This window comes from Neomonachus schauinslandi, chromosome 3, assembly GCF_002201575.2.
Source record: "Neomonachus schauinslandi chromosome 3, ASM220157v2, whole genome shotgun sequence".
Lineage (NCBI taxonomy): Eukaryota > Metazoa > Chordata > Mammalia > Carnivora > Phocidae > Neomonachus > Neomonachus schauinslandi.
Genome location: NC_058405.1, coordinates 121140794 through 121160433, shown reverse-complemented (window position 1 = coordinate 121160433; position 19640 = coordinate 121140794). Strand labels below are relative to the sequence as shown.

Genomic DNA, 19640 nt, shown 5'->3' with positions numbered 1-19640 from the left:
AGAAGTTGAGAGGGTAAAGTAAATGATAATTTTAGACTTGTTTTAAAGTGAAACCTTAAGTAAGTGCTTTCCTCAGGCCTTAATTTCCTCTGTGTAATTGTTCATTTAACTGTCTACATTTGTGTTTTCCTCCAGGAATAAAAATTCCTTTTTAGTCTGTATGTCTTAATGATTTATTTCCCAGTGTTTGTTTATTTCACTCATTGGTCATGATTTTTTAAATATTCTTATAGAGAAGATAGAGTAAATATTTTAAAAATATTATGTCACTTGGCAAACTTCTTGAAATTATGCCTGGAACTCCTGGCAAGACCAATAAAGAATTGAAGAACCCATTGTATTAGAATTTAGAACCTTTTCTATAGCAGACATATAATTTGGCTAATGTATTTTAAAAAAGCAACCCCAGACTTCATTTTATGTAATCAGTACCATTTGCTAATAGCTTGAGCAGTTTGAGTTCCCTCAAACTCCCTGATTGCTTAGCAATGTGTTATGACATTTTTATTGCTTCCAGAAACTTCCAATTAAGTGAAGAAGACCACTGGATTTACCAGGCTGTTTTGGATCAGTATCCTGGAGATCTCTGTGGCAGAAGAACTCTGTATCTGAACATGTTACAAAGATATTTTCCTCACAAATCCAGGCATGATTTGGTGAGTGCTGGACCCTATATAACAGCACGTTAAATTGCTTTAGTGGTCAATAATTACTAGGCAAAATTTATATTTTTAGGATGGCGCTCTAAAAATTATTTTTTTCCTATACTCTAGCAAATAATAGGATCATAGGTTGAAAGTCTCTCATTTTTCAAGTCTTATGGTCCATAAAAAGTGGAGAACCACTCAAGCAATATTTATTCTTCTATGCTTACTTGCCCCAGAGATCTTTACTGTGACTTCCTGGGTTGCTCTGCCAGTATTTGACCTCTGGGTGTCTGGGCATTCACCTGCCCGCCCTCACAGGTTCTGCAATCTCTAGCTCTTGCCTGAAAGTGGGGTGCCTGTTCATCTATCTGCAGAGCCTGCCACACCCAGCCCTTCTAGTCATGGGGAAGCCAGCACTTGCCTTGGGGGCTGGTGCCTACCTATGTCATCCCCACAACAACACCACTTGATCCCCCTAGATGGGTATGAAATACAAATGCCCCAAATTAGAACTCAGAGTCATGACTGAAATTTCCCTGAGAAGGACCTGGGAAACTATTGTTTCACTCTTTAGTTCGTAAGGCCACAAAGACAAGAAAACAGAAGTTACCATGTCACCAATTAACTTTACAATAACTCACCTTAAAACATATATGTAAACAAACACATGTGAACTCTTAACTTTAAATGGGCCAGGCTATAAAATATCATCACATACTCTGCATTTTTGTAATTATTTTAAATTAAGCAAGTAACAACAATACCAACATGTGTATAGAATTTACCTTATGTCAGTCATATGTAAACTCCTATAACATGCATAACAGTGGATGAAAGAGTACTATTTTTATTCTGTTTTGCAGATAAAGAAACTGAAGCAAAGGTCACACATCTAGTATGACCATCCTCTCTTATGCCCCAGTCCCCCACCCAACAATTACTTGTTTTAATTTGATCTTTATTTTATAGCAGATACCTGTTATGTAAAAAACATGCTATATAATAAATAATTTGCTCTAGATTTTTTTAAGTTTTAATTTATTAAGTTAGATCTTTCTTTTTATTCCCTGTTGATTCTCTTTGTTTCTGTGACCAGCTATCAATTTTAATTTTGTAATTTTTTGTATTTACCTATTAACGTGATAAAGATTTTTATACTCACTTCTTATATTGGGTTGATTAGTATGCATTTCTGCATGGCGTATGCTTCCTTTCTTAGTGTTTGACAGATTCTAAGTATATTTTTGGCTTTTGGGAACAAAGCTCAGAAGTTTCCAGAACGTATTTTAGTAGCTGATATTTGGTTTCATTGAATCCATAGCCTGTTTCATCATGTACCTAATTAACCATACCTAGACTATTATTTTAGGACAACCTTATCCTCCTTGCTAGATTCTTTTCTTACACCACTTAGGGGTTAAATAACGTATCAGATTCAGAGTTGTGGTCTATACTGGCAAGATAAAGAATTATGTAGGTCACTGGCTCTCAATTTCAGGAGACACAACTTTATATAAGGAGCATTTCAGAATCACCTACAAAGATTTTTCAAACGACTCAGGCAATCTCCATTCCTGTTCTTCCCCTCAAGGCTCTGAGATCTCTTGTGGTTGGGATTCACTGCCAACAGGAATTACCAGTACCCATGTGAGAATGTCATGTCCATCAGGACAATAGGATGGGAAGAACTAATATCACCACTGTAATTCCTTCAAGTTTAGACATCCTAAAACCTGAATATTTCAGTAACCAAGGACAAACTGAGTTTTGGGGATTATGATAGTGATTTATGTTTATTAGCATGTATCTAAGTGAAGCACTTGAAGTAATTGTTAAAATACCCAAACTAATTAAAAGATGGAGTATCTTTGAAATTATATACAGGGGTAGTAATTCTTTCTGTGAATAGATTCACTGCCATGTAGACATGGAAAATGTTTTAGGGCCACCTAATCAGACTCCATCCCTTACGAGGAAACTAAGGACTTAGAAATATTAAACAACTGATCCTTAGTCACTGGTTAGCCACAGGCTCAGAACTCTGGGACTGGCGCCTGGTCCTGGTTGCTGCATTCACTATTAAGCTGTTTGTCCCCAATTTTTCAAAATTATTGGTTATAATTCATTTTATTCATTTTTGTAACAATGACATAAAGTATAGGCTCAGTTTCATAGTAAGTGTTTGCCATCTGTTATCTTTTCAGGTGGAACATGAGAAATATTGTGATCAATATCACTTTGCCAGGGAGCAGCGAAGGATCCTGATATCAAATTGGAATGAGAACAGGAGAGACTTTATCCAGAACGCTGTGCTGACCCTTGCCGAGGCCTGTGCAGCACACGCAATGGAGGACACATTGGCTAAGGACAGGAGAAAGCAACAGGAACTGTGTGCTCATCTGAAAGCCAAGGTGAGTTGCTCTGCTGACGGTGTTTCAGGATTTTCCCTGTCATTCATTTAAGAACTCAAACCCAACCTAAAGTTCAGTTTCTTTAAAAATTTTATTTTGGATAAAATTGTTAGTTTGAACCATATGAGATCGCAATTGTTTTAGATCAACAGTAGTCAACAATCAACAATTTCATATGGTTCAAGTTTATGTCTGTTTGAGACAGGTCAGTGTTTAAGTCTGGATTGAGCGGTATCCAACACGAACTACAAATACCGCACACCAGAGAGAGGTGCCAGATGAAAATGCAGAATGTAATGATAGAGTAAAATCTGATTCCGGCTCAAACACTCTTGGACCTCTCATTCACATTAAAGATGTAAAAAAAGGTAAAATTGTGAAGAGGAGAGAGGATTTGTGAAGAGACACGTTGGGGAGAGCTTGATGGGCAAAGTGAAAGGTGGAGTGGATGGCGTGTTCCTCTTCCTCAGACCCAGTGAAGGGGCCCCCATAACCTCGGAGGGGTTAGTGGGGAACCCCTGCAGTTGGAGCTTGAGGATTGGTGTCTGATGGTCACAGGGAACTAGAGGAGCTGCCTCCATGGCAGAATTGAAAACAGAGATGGCTGCTGTGTTGGGAATAATTGCATTCCCCAGACTGGTCACTGGTGCATGAGTCCTGGAGGCCCCATGTGGATATAGCCTCCCTTGGAGTGTTGGCTGGACCATTAAACAAACTGTATTGAGTACAGCATAACTACAGTAAAGTATACAAACTTTATTTATTTTTATTATTTTTTTAAAGATTTATTTATTTGACAGAAAGAGAGAGAGAGCACAAGCAGGGAGAGCGGCAGGTAGAGGGAGAAGCAGGCTCCCCGCTGAGCAGGGAGCCTGATTCGGGGCTCGATCCCAGGACCCTGAGATCTTGACCTGAGCTGAAGGCAGATGCTTAACTGACTGAGCCACCCAGGCGCCCCCACAAATCTTTACTTATTGATAAATGACATGGTAGGAGAATGATGGCACAACAAGAAGTTTTATTCTATGGGTAGAAAAAAAAATAATCTGCAATTAATAGTTATACCACAGCAATTAACAGCATGTAAAAAGAAATGTCTCTTTTAAAACATTAGAGGAAAAATGCCTGCTCTGCATATTTTTAAACAAAAAGATATTATATTGGGCATTGCATAAGCTTGGGACCTAGAAGGAATAGAAGCTACATCAAGCCTGAACTACCTATGGTGGGCTACAGAGCTAATGCACATTTCATGAATTTCAAGCAGACTCCCCACTGAGTACGGAGCCCGGATGGGGTGAGGGGCTCCAACTCACGACCTTGAGATCACGACCTGAGCCAAAACCAAGAGCTGGCCCCTCATGTAGGGCTTTTTTTCTTATTTCTTAGACCTGTGTAACATAAGAATATTCCTCTGCTCACCTCCCCTGACCCTGATCTTTTTTATGAGCTTTCTGTGGAGAAAAGCCTGTAAGGGGGTGTAAATTCCCCTGTCTGTAACTTTCACGGGTTGTATACTCTCTGCTCTATGACAACAGCAAATTATAAAAATTTAACTATTGACTTATTACAGAGTATTAGCTACAATCTTCTTACCCACTTACATGGTGGCCTTGTCTTTTCCAGGTGCTCTGTCTCAAGTAAGCTAGTTTCCGTATTGCCTCTCTCCTTGGAAACATCTGCCTTTCTTTAAATCTCAGGCTTATTTGCCCTGTGGCCTCAGTCCTCTGATGGGTTCGAGAAAAGTTCTGATATAGCTTTTCCTTGTGCTTAAATTGGGAGGCAACATTCTTTCCAGCTTCTTACATTCTAAATGGAACCTGGAAGGTCCTCATGAAATACTATTTATCAATCTTGTATGTGCCCTGCTTAAGAAATCATTGCCTAGTAGCACAGGGTCATATTCAAAGGCAGCCTGTCTGAGCTTTTTCTTCCCAATAGGACTCCTGCTAATGGGGAGGGGACCCCCCCCAAAAGTGGGGTGGAATAGCACTAATTGGGAACCTGATAGGTGGAAGAGAAGCAGTTAGACAAAGGAAAATGTAAATGACCCACATCAGGGGAATGTTTCCAGGAATGTTTCCCAGCTGGCAATCAAGGCAACAAAACTGGTAGGAGGGCAAGAATCAGCATTAACCACCTGCAAGGTTTACTTGGGGACAGCATCAGTCATCAGGCTAATGACAACTCTGCTGGCCTCTCCTATACATCTTGTCCCCTTTTCCCTCCTACCCATGGACTCTGATAGTCTAAGCATCTAGGGAATGAAAGGAGAGGTCATCATCTGAATAAAGAAGGAAGAGTTGATTAATCTCTTGGAACTGGGCAATTTGATTTTGAATCAAGACTGTATTTTGTGACTTAAAGTGACTGTAGGACCCTGTGAAACCCAAGGGTGAGCCATGGGTTCTGCTTAGTTTTCATCTAGTGGCAGGAGAAATATCTAAATGGGGGACAAGAATAATGCTGTGTTTTGATTATTTGCCATGTATCATGCTGTTCAGTGTATTGGGTATACTCTATGAAGTGTTCCCACATCTCAGGCATTCTAATAGATACTCTATAGGCATTTTATCATATTATCCTCAGTGACAAACCTGAGATGTGCAGGGGTTGCTGCAGAGTACCCACCCGCGGAAATTAGGGACTTGGTTTCTGAAAGCAATATAATATGGCATCTCCTCAGAGACCCGTGGTCACAAGATGGTGAACAAATATCTCTGAACTTTTGGAGATGAAGCCTCCAAAGAGTAAATATGAAACAGAGAGTGGTGGAACATAAAGTAAATTGTGATGCAAAATGGATTCTATTTCCCATAGAGATGGTGTTATCATTGGAGTTTGTGTTCCTGATCAAGGACTGAGGCTCAATAAATTATAGCTAGCAACAAAAGTATATCATAAAGGAAAAGGAGTAATCCTATCAATTCTATAGGAATTTAAAATATTAAATTATGCTCAATTTTTTTACCTGGAAGGAAACTTGGAGATTTATCCCCATCCTTCATTTTACGAGTCTAAAAGCTGAAGTCCTGAAAGATAAAGTGACTTCCCTAAGGTTCGTGCCAGCTCATTTGATTTGAAATTCAATATTATCTCAGGCCTACACAGCTTTGCATACAAGAATCTTACAAAATAATAGAAGATATTTATTATACTGTGAGCCCCAGTGCACTATAAAATAGACCCACAGAATGTGAAAAATATTACTTCATTGTATCATAAATTTGACCTTTGTAAAACTAACATCCCAGCTATAATAAACATTAATTAAACGTTTAACCATAATTTTGTTCTTAGTCTTGGAATTTAAGAAGGCTTTTGGGGGATGATTTACATGATTCATGCCTTCTAAGAAAAGTATTAAAGGAATTTTGAAATAATGAGTTTCCTCAGTCTCTTTCTCTCCTTCTCTATTTAATTTTGGTTTTCTATCAGTAATGCATGCTGTAGCAAGTAGAGGACTCTCACCAGAGTGGAGAGAGGAAAGCAGGGAAGTAGAACTCTCATTCTGCTACCACAAAGCTCGCTCTTTGATCCCCGAAAATCTCTCGGACTACCAGCCCTTCCCAAGCATCCAGCTAAACCACTCTGTTAGCTGTGCACTTGATTTTTTGGCGTGCTAGTCTATACCATGGCTGGGGAACTTCGTTCCCGGATCTGTCTTACAGTTGTCTTTCTCTGCATCCATGCCCAATGGCCAAGTGCTACTAAGGAAAAGTCAGCTTTACCTGGACTCGCAATGCCACATGAGAGGCCTTAGTCCTGTCCTTAGTCACCAATTCTCCCCATTCCTCTCATGATTGTTTCGAAAGGTCTCCAGTTCTTTCAATACCCTCAACCTAATGCCACACACCATCCCCCTCCAGCCCCCAGGAGACGACCCACCTCTATTTTATCAGCCAAATGCAGTCATGGACTTGTGAGACGGATCCCTCGTTCCTGCCCCACCCTATGTCTTTATGTCTCCTGCTAGTCCCCCCACTTCCTTCCGGATGCAAGATGCAATGCCTTCTATGTGCTCATATCCGTGCGTCCCCCAGTGTTTGGGACTCTAACCCATTTAACCACTTTAGGAACTTGGTTCTGATTATCTCCTTCTGTTACTATTTTTCTTTCTTATCCCAGGATTTCTCCCAGCCTATGAATATGGTTAAGTCTTTCTTATTCAAATCAAACCTTCTCTTAGGGTGCTGGGGTGGCTCAGTCGGTTAAGCGACTGCCCTCGGCTCAGGCCATGGTCCCAGGGTCCTGGGATCGAGCCCCGCGTCGGGCTCCCGGCTCCGCGGGAAGCCGGCTTCTCCCTCTCCTATACCCCTCCTCCCTGCTTGTGTTCTCACTCTCTCATGCTCTCTCTCTCAAATAAATAAAGTATTAAAAAAAAACAACAACCCTTCTCTTGACTCTAGCTCTTGGGCAGTCCCTAATCTCTATCCTTTTCTTTGAAATCAACCATTTGAAAGAATAATCTGTATTTTCTCAGGACTTCTGACCTCTCTACTCTACCAAGATCCTCTCCTCTCTCCAAGGTCACCAGTGACCTCTCAATTACCTAATCCAGTCAGTGCTCTTCCAGCCTTATGCTAGTAGACCTGTCTGCTTCATTTCTCATTGTTGACCATGTACTCTTTGTTCTAAAATATTATTTCAGCTTCTAAAATATTATTCTGTTTGCCATATCTTAGTCTGCCTGTGTATTTGTCATCGTCTGCACAATCCTAAAACCCTGGTATCCTCAAGTTTTCTGTCCTTGCTCTTTGCTCTTCTCTCATTACTTCACTGGCTCCTAACCCCACTTATGTTTTTACCTATCTTTATACACTAATTACTCTCAAATCTTTTTCCCCCATCTCTGAGTAGCTCTCTCTTTTCTCTCTTAAGTTTCTACCCTATCCTTTCTATCACTGGGCCTGTCCCTTGTTCCTGGACTGTTGCAGTGGGCATATTATGGTTATGCTTCACATCCTGCCCTTCTGAATTTTTCCCCCTAAATGGCAAGCAGAATGCTATATCTAAAATGCAATTTGGGTTATGCCCCCCTTGAAGATAACTCCTTGATGGCACCCTTTGCTTATAATAATGGCCAAACTTCCTGGCATGGCTTTCCAAGTCCTCAATAACATGGACCCCAGCTCCCTTTCCAGCCTCCTTTCTTGACACACTCCACTTCACACTTTACAATTTAGAAATGTCAAACTCCTTGTAATCCACTCCCACTCTACCTCGGCCATTGCACTGTACATTTTGTTTCCTGACTGTCCCTTTGCTCCTGCTGTTGTTGATTTTGCCCAGAATGCCTCTCTTACCTTCCTTTGTCTGGCTAATCTCACTCATTTTCAAGATTCTTGGTCAGATTCAATCCACTCTTGGTTCTCCCTCACCCTTTGTACATAACCCTGACTTGACAGTGATTGTGGCACACTGGAAAATCTATGTCCCCTCACAAATACAAGCAGGAACCCCATCTTATTCCTCTTGGTGTAACATACAGCCCTTCCAACTCTGCTATCCCTTCACCTCCCATCCCAATCCACCACTCCCTGCAACTGTCACAGATTTTTTAGTGCTTGGAACATAGTAGGTACTCAGTAATTTTTGTTGAAGTGAAGTGTATAATAAGCCTTAGGCATTTTTTCCCCTCTTCTTCTCAATACCTCCTGATATAGTACTATTTTCACTATCTTCTTTCTACCTGAGAAAGCTAGCTGTAGAAACAAGTATGTGGATGTGCGAAGTCATTAAGAAGTAAAGTATGTCTTAATTGTCAATATTGAATATGCTGAAATCTCAAATGTGGTTTTATTTTATTTATTTTATTTTATTTAAGTTTCACTTAGTTAACATACAGTGTAATATTGGTTTCTGGAGTAGAATTCAGTGATTCATCACTTACAGGCAACACCCAGTGCTTATCTCAAAAAGTGCCTCCTTAATATCCTTCAGCCATCTATCCCATCACCCCACCCATCCTCCTCCATCAACCCTCAGTTTGTTCTCTATCATTAAGAGTCTCTTATAGTTTATTTCCCTCTCTCCCTTGCCCCCCTCCCATATGTTCATCTGGTTTTTTTTCTTAAATTCCACTTATGAATGAGATCATATGATATTTATCTTTGACTGACTTATTTCACTTAGCATAATACACTCTAACTCCATCCACATCGTTGCAAATGGCAAGATGTCATTCTTTTTGATTGGCTGAGTATTATTGCATTTTGTGTATATATATATATACACCATATCTTCTTTATCCATTCCTCAGTTGATGGACATTTGGGCTCTCTCCATAGTTTGGCTATTGTTGGTAATACTACTGTAAACATCAGGGTGCATGTACTCAAATGTGGTTTTAAAAATAACACCTGGTAACCTATAAAACTGAGGTACATTTTAGGCACGAACAAAGCTACCAGACACTTTTCCACTCTTCTCCACTTTATCTTACTTTTGTGCTTCTTGCCCCATAGGCTGATTGGCTCACCTAATCAAGAAGCCATAGTAGTTAAAGAGTCAGATTGTGATGGCATAGAAGATACTTCTTTGAATAAATACTATTTAGACACCCTTTTCACATTTTGATAGTTTCTCATAGCATCAACTCCTTTCATAATCTCCCTTCTCCACAGATTGCAGGCTCCTTTACTGATGGAGAACAGACTTGGACTTAGGTTTCACAAATCTGATGGTAAATGGTAGTTTAATTTAAAATAGAGAGTTCTTTGAGGTCCAATCTCAGTGATAATGAATAGTTGATATGGTAAACAACTATAAAAACTGAGCAAAATACTTTTTAAAAACCTGTTTGCAGGCACTGGACAAAAAATGCATAGATAAAATTCTTGAAATAAAAAAAGCTTTGAAGTTGAGCCCTGTATTCACACAATAAAAATGGTCAAATATTCAAAGAAACAGGAAAAAGTAACTGATAGATAATCAAGGAATAAAACAGACTCAGAAATGATGTAGCTATTGTAGTTAAAAGACCCCAAAAAAGACATTCTAGAAATGAATGCAAAATATAATACCTGAAATTAAGAACTCATTGGATGGCTTTAAGAGGAGATTAGACATAGCAGAAGGCAGAATTAATGAACTTGAAGACAGGTTAATAGAAAATACTCAAACTGAAGCATATAAAGAGAAAATAATAAAGTGAAGAGCAGAATAGAGAACATAAGAGAAATATGGAACATAGCAAACAGTTTTAATATATATGTAATTAAAGCCCCGGAAAGAAGAGCAAGAGAATGAAATAGAGGCAATACTGAAGAAATCACATCCAAGATCTTCACAATTTGACAAACAACATCCATGTGTATTTTCAAGAAGCTTAGCAAACCTCAAGATGGATAAATACAAAGAAAATAATACTGAGGCACGTGATAATCAAACTACTGAAACAAAAGGTAAAGAGAAAGAGTTATGTGAAGAGACAGATATGGCACGGAGATCCATCCTGTTGGTGCGATCAAGAGCAAAAGCAGCATGTCCTGGCATCAGTGGTGATGGCAGTAACTTCCCAGTTGTGCCAGAGTCAGTATGACCTGACCAAGTCTGTGATATGTGGTTCTGGATGTTACTCCTAGAAGCTTAGTTTAGAGCTTGCTTTTCTGACCCTTCCAAAGACTTTGTGAACTTTCTAAAAAACCTGCAATTAATATTTTCCTTCTTAAACTAAATAGGGTGGATTCTGATGTGTGCAACTAATAACTCCAACCCAGATGATGTCTGCATTCTGCTATGCTATTCTAACTTGCCAGCTTGCTGACTGCAAGTTAAGATGAGCAGGAGTCACAATCAATAATGACCCATCACTTAACCTGGTTCAAGCTGGAATTGATCCCATAGAGGACCATCTTAAAGGGAGAAGTGGCCACAAAAAAGCTTACCCATAAGTCACATGGCTTGAGTGACTAGATGCCAAAGGGAAAGGATATTTTCACCACATGATAACAATCTATCAATGTCCATAGTTGTAATTCATTTCTATTTATATATCTGATATCATCTCAGGGGGTTTTTCCTTCGTAATGGGAGATATAGGAAGTTTCTTCTTGGGCATTAACGATGCTCATATTATGTGCTTCCTTGATCAGAAAAGGAAAAAAAAAAAACAATGTAATTGGAAAAACTTAGATGTCTAGTTTATCACAGGAACTGGCAAGGATTCAGTAGTTTCTGCCAATTTAGGGAATTTGTTTATGAATATCTTGGTGTGGTCAACTGTGCCATGCACCATCAGCATAATCAGTGTTATCGGTGAATCTCTTGCATTACTGGCTTCCCTATAGTCTCTGCAGTTGGGGACATTCACAGAGAAGTTCACTGTGGCTAACCATGGGTATAATATTGGCAGAATCGAGAGAGCTCTGAGGAACCATAGGCATCAATACTAGAGTGATTTTTGTTCACAGAGGCAGATGGTATTTCCTCTATACAGCTATATTATGCTATCTGTGGCTCTTGGCAGGTAGCTAATTGAAATTCCACAGGGCTTGGGGACTTGATGAATCTATGTATTAGTTCCAAGTAAAATAGTCAGACTAACCCTACTCTTTTTTTTAAATTTTATTATGTTATGTTAATCACCATACATTACATCATTAGTTTTTGATGTACTGTTCCATGATTCATTGTTTGCGTATAACACCCAGTGCTCCATTCAATACATGCCCTCTTTAATACCCATCACCAGGCTAACCCATCCCCCCACCCCCCTCCCCTCTAGAACCCTCAGTTTGTTTCTCAGAGTCCATAATCTCTCATGGTTCATCTCCCCCTCCGATTTCCCCCCCTTCATTTTTCCCTTCCTGCTATCTTCTTCTTCTTCTTTTTTTTTTTAACATATAATGTATTATTTGTTTCAGAAGTACAGGCCTGTGATTCAATAGTCTTACACAATTCACAGTGCTAGCCCTACTCTTAAAATGTCTTAGTTTTAAAAAGCATATTTGTCTGCACTGAGGTCTATTTAGTAAAGTCTAAAAGAGGCTGTACTTTTTAATGTTCTTTAAAATGAATGCCTTATATTTTAGTGGCAAGTCATAAAAACATCTAATAAGATGTTTTACAAGTGAGGATACTTGTTGTGACATATATGTTTACGTTTTAGAATGAGTGTATGCAATATAACTTTAGGCAAACATAATCACAAGGACTGGGTAATTTAAGAGAAGAAGCCACAACTTGGGGTTGGAAAGCCAGCAATTTTTAAATTCCTATTAAAAATAAATACATATTTACTAGAAAAAATTTTAAGTGTGTCTCATTTAACAGAATGGAGAATCCAGAAATAGACCCACACATCTATGCTCAGTTGATTTTCAACAAAGATACAAAGTCAATTCAATGGAGAAAGAGTAGTCTTATGAACAAATGGTGTGGGAGCCATTGAATATCCAGATGCGAAAAGAAATGAACCTTGATACATACCTGTGCTCTGTGCAAAAATTAACTCAAAATGGATCATTGATCTAAATGTAAAACTGAAAACTATAAAACACAGGAAAAGACAATAAAAGAGAAAAATCTTTATGACCTTGGATTGGGCAAAATTTTTCTTAAATACAACACCAAATGCACTATCCCTAGAAGAAAAAGTTGGTAAGCTGGACTTTCTCAAAATTAGGAATTCTGGGGTGCCTGTGTGGCTCAGTGGGTTGGGCATCTGACTCTTGATTTCAGCTCAGGTCATGATCTCAGGGTGGTGAGATCAGCTCCATGTGGGGCTCCGTGCTCAAAGGGGCTCTGCTTCTATCTCCCTCTCCCTTTGCCCCTTCCTCTGCTAGCACATTCTCTCTCTTTAAAATAAGTAAATAAATCTTAAAAAAAATTAAGAACTTCTGCTCATTGAAAGACATTGTGAAGACAATAAAAAGACAGGCCTCCCACTAGGAGAAAATATTTGCAAATCACATATCTGATAAAGGGCTCATATCAGAGTTAATGAAGAATTTTCAAAACTTAATAATAAGTAAACAAACAACTCAATAAAAAAGAACAGTCACTTCACAAAAAAAGCTATTTGGCGAATATGACATGAAAAGATGCTCAATATCATTAGTCACTAGACAGATGCAAATTAAAACAACAATGGGATATTACTATGTATCTATTAAAAAGTCTAAATGACCATGCCAAATATCGACAAAGATGTGGAACAACTTGAACAACTTGAATCTCATACATTGCTGCAAATGTATGCAATGATGCATATATGATGCAATGAGATGCAAAATGATACAATCACTTTGTAAATCATTTGTGCAGTTCCTCATGCTAACATACACGTACCACATTCCCCAGCAGTCCTACTCCTAGATGTTTACTTATTTAAAATGAAAACCTATGTTCACACAGAAACCTGTAAGTGACCACGTGCAGCAACTTTGTCATTGCTAAAACTAGAAGCAACCCCATTACCCCAATGTCCTCAACTGCGGGAGGGATAACAAACTATGATACTTCCATGCAATGGACTATTACTTAGCAATAAAAATAATGAATACGGAAACATGCAACAACATGGACAAATCTCAAAGGTATTGTAAGTGAAAAATGCCAGATGCAAACGGTTGCATACTATGTGATTTCATTTATATGATCTTCTTGCAGAGAAAAGACTATAGGAACTGGGGAATGAGGGACTTCCCTAATCAGCAGGAAGAGGAGAAGGAGAAGGCCACTTCCCTTCAAGTTAACTTTCCAGAAATTGCACTCTGATTCCACTTAGCTTCTCATGAACCAGCACTTACTCACACCTGCCATACATGACTGCAAGGTGAACAAGGTGGTCTGTTTTAGGTAGTTGATGTCCCACCCAAGTTAGGAGGTAACTACTATGAAAAAAGGGGAGAATAAATAAGAGGGATAACCAGCAAACTCTGGCTATGAGTTATCAGTAAGGGATTTGGGGTCCCTGCCTCCCTAAGACTCTACTTCTGCTTCAGGCATTCTCACAAAAGCTTGTTATCTGTAAGGACAAACACAGGGTCCTTAGAGATGTACCGTTCTCTTGGAGGGCTGAGTCTCTGATATTTTTTAAGGGAAACCTCAGGAAAAAAATAAATTTGGTTAAAGGGTAACTATAGTCTTTAGCTTCTCTTGTCCCCTTTGGTACCATCTACTCTTCTCCTCTCCATGCCTCTTCCACCTGCCCTTGCTATGTGATGACCAAATATTTGTAGAATAAATAAATGAAACTTTGTTTTGGAACTCACAGGATAAACCATGTCAAATTGCTGTTTTTGTAGGTCAGGAATGGCTAAATATTAGTACTATCCTATGGCAGGCACATCCTAATATATAGATAAGTATAAAGAGTGCTGGCTCCTTTTACATTATATATAATGGTATATTAACTGTGCAACGTTCTCTGGAGATCTAATTTTTATATGTATTGCAATAGATAAATGTGTTCTTCCTCCTCCACTCCACATTGTTTTCCCTGTGTTCACCTCCCACATTACATTTATTACATCTGATGCTAATGTTTGTATGTCTCTTGCTGGACTCTAAACATATGAGAGAAAGATACATTTTTTATTTATCTTTATATCGCTAATGCCTAACGCCAGTTATAATCCATAATAGGTACTCAAAAAGCTCAGTATTGATTTCATGTACCCTTGAATAGGTTGTATTTGTATAAAATCAACTTTAATTTTTAAAAAGTGCTATGGGAAGAATCTTGTATACCCATTTCTGTTCTCTGACAATCTGCTTGTGTCTCATATTGTTCATATCTGGCTTTTATGTTTTTTCAATATTGAAAACTTTTTTGCATTTTAAAATCAAATGGTATGGTATGGTATTATGGTATTAACTCATCCAAGGCTTTTTGAGACAATCCCCATAGTTTTCACAACACCAGAGCTCATTCTGGTTTCTATATATACTTTTCTCCAACTAGAAACTCAGAGGGCAGATCTGTCTGGTTTAATAGTTTGCCCTTTTACCCTGGCATTGTTTGATTGGGGAAACTTTAGGCAGTGAATGAGAGGATAATTGGGTAGAAAAACCTAGTCCTGATTCCTTGCTCTTAGCTCCAGATGGAACAGGAACTCTTTTATCAAAAGAATTTCAAGTTTAGGATTAATGGTTAGTAAATGAACAGATGAGGGCATCTTTTTATATGTCATGTATCTTCATAGACCTCTCTGAGTAATAATGGAGAAATTAAATATGTTAGTTATTAAAAGGAAATCTCTATGGTATATAAGTATCTTTCTACCTAGTGGAGCACTTAGTTCTCTGAACACAATGACTACTTGTCTCTTGTTACCAGGCTGATTCTTACCCAGTAAATTCCCATTAGCCTATTTTCACTGCAGACTACTTGAGAAAATCCCCATTTTGCAAATGTCTAAAATAATGTATATCAAGTTTCTCCTATATTGTCTCATTATAACAAATGTTACATTTGTTTATGGTGGTTCACTGGAAGTTCTTTTTGTGTCACCCACAAAGTAGTGAAGGAATAAAGTTGAACAAAAAATGAGAAAATGATCTGTTGGTGCCTGAGGCATTTATAAGAAAAAGAATCAAATTTCTGGGCATGAAAGAACCATAAGAGATGTTAAGAGTGATTCTTCTGGGCTCTGTGCCTATTTCTTTACTTTCACAAAAGATGGAATTTGTAAAAGACATATGTTGAATGCCTGAGTATTTGAAAGTGACACAAGTTGCTTGTTACCAATTTCCTTAGTGATTATTACAAAAATTACTTTTCTTTGTGTATAGCCTAACTCTCTCATTTACTCAGGCACCAAATATTTTTTGAGCACCTGCTTGTGCCAGGCACTGATATAGGCACCAGGCATACAGAGATGACTAAGATGCACAGAAAGATCTTAGATTCCAGTAGAAGAGAATGGTGTACAAATATAGTTACAATGGAGTGTGGTAAGTGTCACAGGAGAGTATGTATGAAAATTATGGGAGCATGGAGGAGGGTACATAGCAAACGGGGGAGGCAGCAATAGTAAACCCTGGGAGAGGCAAGCATTTGAACTAAATCCTAAAGAATGGTATATATTAGCATGGTAAAATGAGAAGTGGAAAGACATTCTAAACACAGGACAGATGGGTCAGTCTCCTACAGATCAGAAACGTGTTAGCATACAAAAGCATTTTGGTGTTTCCTGATCATAAATTGTGGTCCGGAGTAACGAAAGGAGGGCTAGAGAGGTAAGAGTGTGCTAGATCTTGCAGAGATGTGCAATGTCAAGGAGCTGGAGTTGTAATCTCCATGTGGGATGAGAAGCCATTGAAGGGTTTTAGTAGGAGATCAACATGTTTTAAGATCAATCTGATAGTTTCAGCGAGGATTGATTTTATGGGGCTTGAACTAGAGGAGGGGAGGGAAGTTAGGTATCTATTGTCATAGTCTGGGTGAAAGATGATAGTGGTCTGAACTAGAGTGATGGAAATAGAGATGAAGAGGAAGGGGTAGAAGGATATTTAGAAAATTAAATGGATAGAACTGGGTGATGGAGAAAAAAGAGCAAAAGGTGCCCAGGTTTCTAGCTTTCATTATTGGATGGAGGGGTTTGTTGATTCATTCAACAAATATTAAGTGAATGCTGAGTGTATACTGGCATTCTTTTAAGTATTAGGGAGTCAAACATGAAAAAGACCCCTAAATCCCAACCCTTGTATGTATATCAGTACTTACATTCTAATAGAAGTTAGGATGCTTAACAAGATGAATAAGTAAAATATATAGTGCAAGAGAGTAGTATTAGTGAGAAAAATATTAAGCAAAGGAAAGGATACAAACTGGGGCGTATGCTGTTGAATATTTAGTAGACTATCATTGAAAGGCCTTAGAGAGAAGACAACAGTTGAGTAAAAACTTGAAAGAGATGAGAGAGCAAGCTATGTATCTAGGGGAAATGTAACAAGGCAAACCTAGGCAAAGGGAATAGCAAGTGCAAAGACCCTGCCTACTGTACTTGAGGAACAGAAATGAGGATAGTGTGGCTGAAGGGAGCAAGGAATGACATGATCTGACATAAACAGTTTAAGAGGATCCCTCTGACTGTTGGTTTGAGAATAGGCTAGAGGGGCAAGGAAAGAAGCTGGCTGATCCATTTGGAGGCTTTTGCAGTTAGCCAGGCTAGAGATGATAGTATGAAATGTTAGTATATAACAACAACCTACACTGCCTGGCAGAGTATCCCCTGTGCCCAGTTCTTGCCAGCTGGTAGCCTCCTTCTTCCCTAGCTTGTTGTGGTGACCCCACCTCCTCAGCCTGCTGCTGTGCCTCAGCTCCCTTTCCTGTGTGACTCACCTCAACTTCCATATCTGCATCTTACTTGTCCCTCCAGGTCTGTCACACACCATGTAGTTCTTCTTCATCCCCTCCTCTCCAAGACTTCTGCCCCACCCCAGTCCCTGGCTGTGTGCTTCTCTTAGTCCCTTTCTTTCAGCCTCTACCCACAGTTTCCCTCTCAGGCTCTACCCTAACACCAACCCTCAGCCTCTGAATAGTATAAGCAAATTTTTGTGATAATCATTTCTCTGCTTTTACCACTGGATATGCATCCCTGAATAGTACAAATTAGTTTTGCCTGTGTTTGAACTTTTGTGAATAGAATCAAATAGTATGTTATTGCATTGTGCCTGGCATCTTTTCCTCTCTGTTTCGTTGTTGTGTGTGACTGTAGTATACTACAACTTATTGACCCATTTTGCTAATGATGACATTTGGGCCATTTGCATGTTTAGAGTTTTTTTTTTTAGGGACTATGTTGCTACTAACATTTTTACACAGATTCCCTGGTACCACATTTCTGTGGAGAATACCTAAGAGTCGAATGCTGGGTCATAGCATATATGTGTTAACAACTTTGCAAGGTACTACTGCACTTTTTTCCCAAAGGGGTTGTACCAGTTGACCCTTACAGCACAATGCATACAAGTTCCCATTGTTCCACATTCTTGCCAATGCTTGTATTCTCAGATGTTTCCATTTTAACCAATCTGGTGGGTGTGAGCTGGTATTTTTTTGTGATTTTCACTTGCAGTTCTCTAATTTCTAATGATGTTGAGGGTCTTTTAGCATGTTTAATGGCTATTTGGATTTCTTTTTTTTTTTAAAGATTTTATTTATTTATTTGAGAGAGAGAATGACAGAGAGAGAGCACATGAGAGGGGGGAGGGTCAGAGGGAGAAGCAGACTCCCTGCCGAGCAGGGAGCCCGACGCGGGACTCGATCCTGGGACTCCGGGATCATGACCTGAGCCGAAGGCAGTCGCTTAACCAACTGAGCCACCCAGGCGCCCGCTATTTGGATTTCTTTGTAGAATTGCCTATTCAAATCTTTGGCTCATTTTTTTCCCTATTGGACAGTCTTTCTTATCAGTTTATACTTGTTCACTAAGTATTTAGGGTATAAACTCTTTGTGGGTTATATGTGCTTCAGATATGTTTTCCTACTCTGTATCTCTCATTTTCATTGTCTGAGTACTAACTTTCCACATAGGGGAGTTTTTAATTTTCAAGTAATGAACTTATCAACCTTTCTCTTTTGTGGTTAATGCTCTTATATTTGTGTAAAATATCTTTCTCTACCTCCAGGGCCGAAACTAGAATTGAAAAAAAATTCTCTTAAAAATAAAAAATTGTTAGGACTAATTGCAACAGATACCTTAAATCCAATTATGGATCGCAAATAAATATTGTGAATGTGTTAAGACTATATCATTACTGAAAACTATTCGCAGGGCTACTACATGTTAGTTGTGCAAAGTAAATATAGAGCACAACTCAAGCACATTTGCAGAAATTAAAGTTGGGCAGTGCACAGCCTAAATGACTAGTCACAGCAGGATTGAGTATTTCATACAAAAAATCCTTTTGAGGAGTTGGAGAGCTACTCTAACGCACCATACACTTCTTTGAGGTGATGATGGTTATTCTTGATACTTAACAATTCACACCTACCAAATATTCCAAATTAGGCTAATGTTAATCATTTTTCTCTCTGACTCACAAACAAGAAAAATAATAGCTAACATTTATGAAATGTTTACTACATTTTAGGGACTATGCCATGTGATTTACATACATGGCCTCATTTAATACTTGATATAACACAGTAAGTTAGGTCTTTAATTTTCTCTATTTTATAAACAAGGAAACAGGAGCTTAGGGGAGGTAAGTAACTTGTCCAAGTTTAACAAGCTCATAAGTAATCTGGAGAAGATACGATCTAATATTTTCAGGCTTCCATTTCTTTGTCTGTCAAAGACAAGAGTTGGACTAAATGATCTCCAGTTCTAAAACTCTAGGATTTGCATGTAATATGCAATTTTAGTATCTCTGCTGTGAATTTGCATCTGTGAGTGAATTTCTAGTAATAGCTGCATAGGTTGGAATTTCTGTTTATAGGCTGATAATTAGTATGAAGCATCATACTTTTTCCACTAGTCATATTAACAGAGCATCTATTTTCCAGAACAAATGTGTGGCATTTAAAATAATGAGGTTTAGTCTGATCCGAGAGACCATTTCAAAGTCTCTTCCGGAACCATGATTATCGTGTATAAATGACCATTTTGGATGCCTACTTAGTTCA

At 38.7% G+C, this 19640-nt stretch overlaps 1 protein-coding gene across 1 annotated transcript in view; it reads left to right on the top strand.

Annotated features, from left to right (window-relative positions):
- CCDC148 (coiled-coil domain containing 148) overlaps positions 1–19640 on the top strand; it is a 161074-nt gene that overhangs the window by 34235 nt on the left and 107199 nt on the right. Inside the window, exons 9-10 of the mRNA XM_021703273.1 lie at positions 518–656; positions 2852–3058. Coding sequence (XP_021558948.1) covers positions 518–656; positions 2852–3058 — 346 coding nt within the window. The remainder of the gene's footprint in view (positions 1–517; positions 657–2851; positions 3059–19640) is intronic.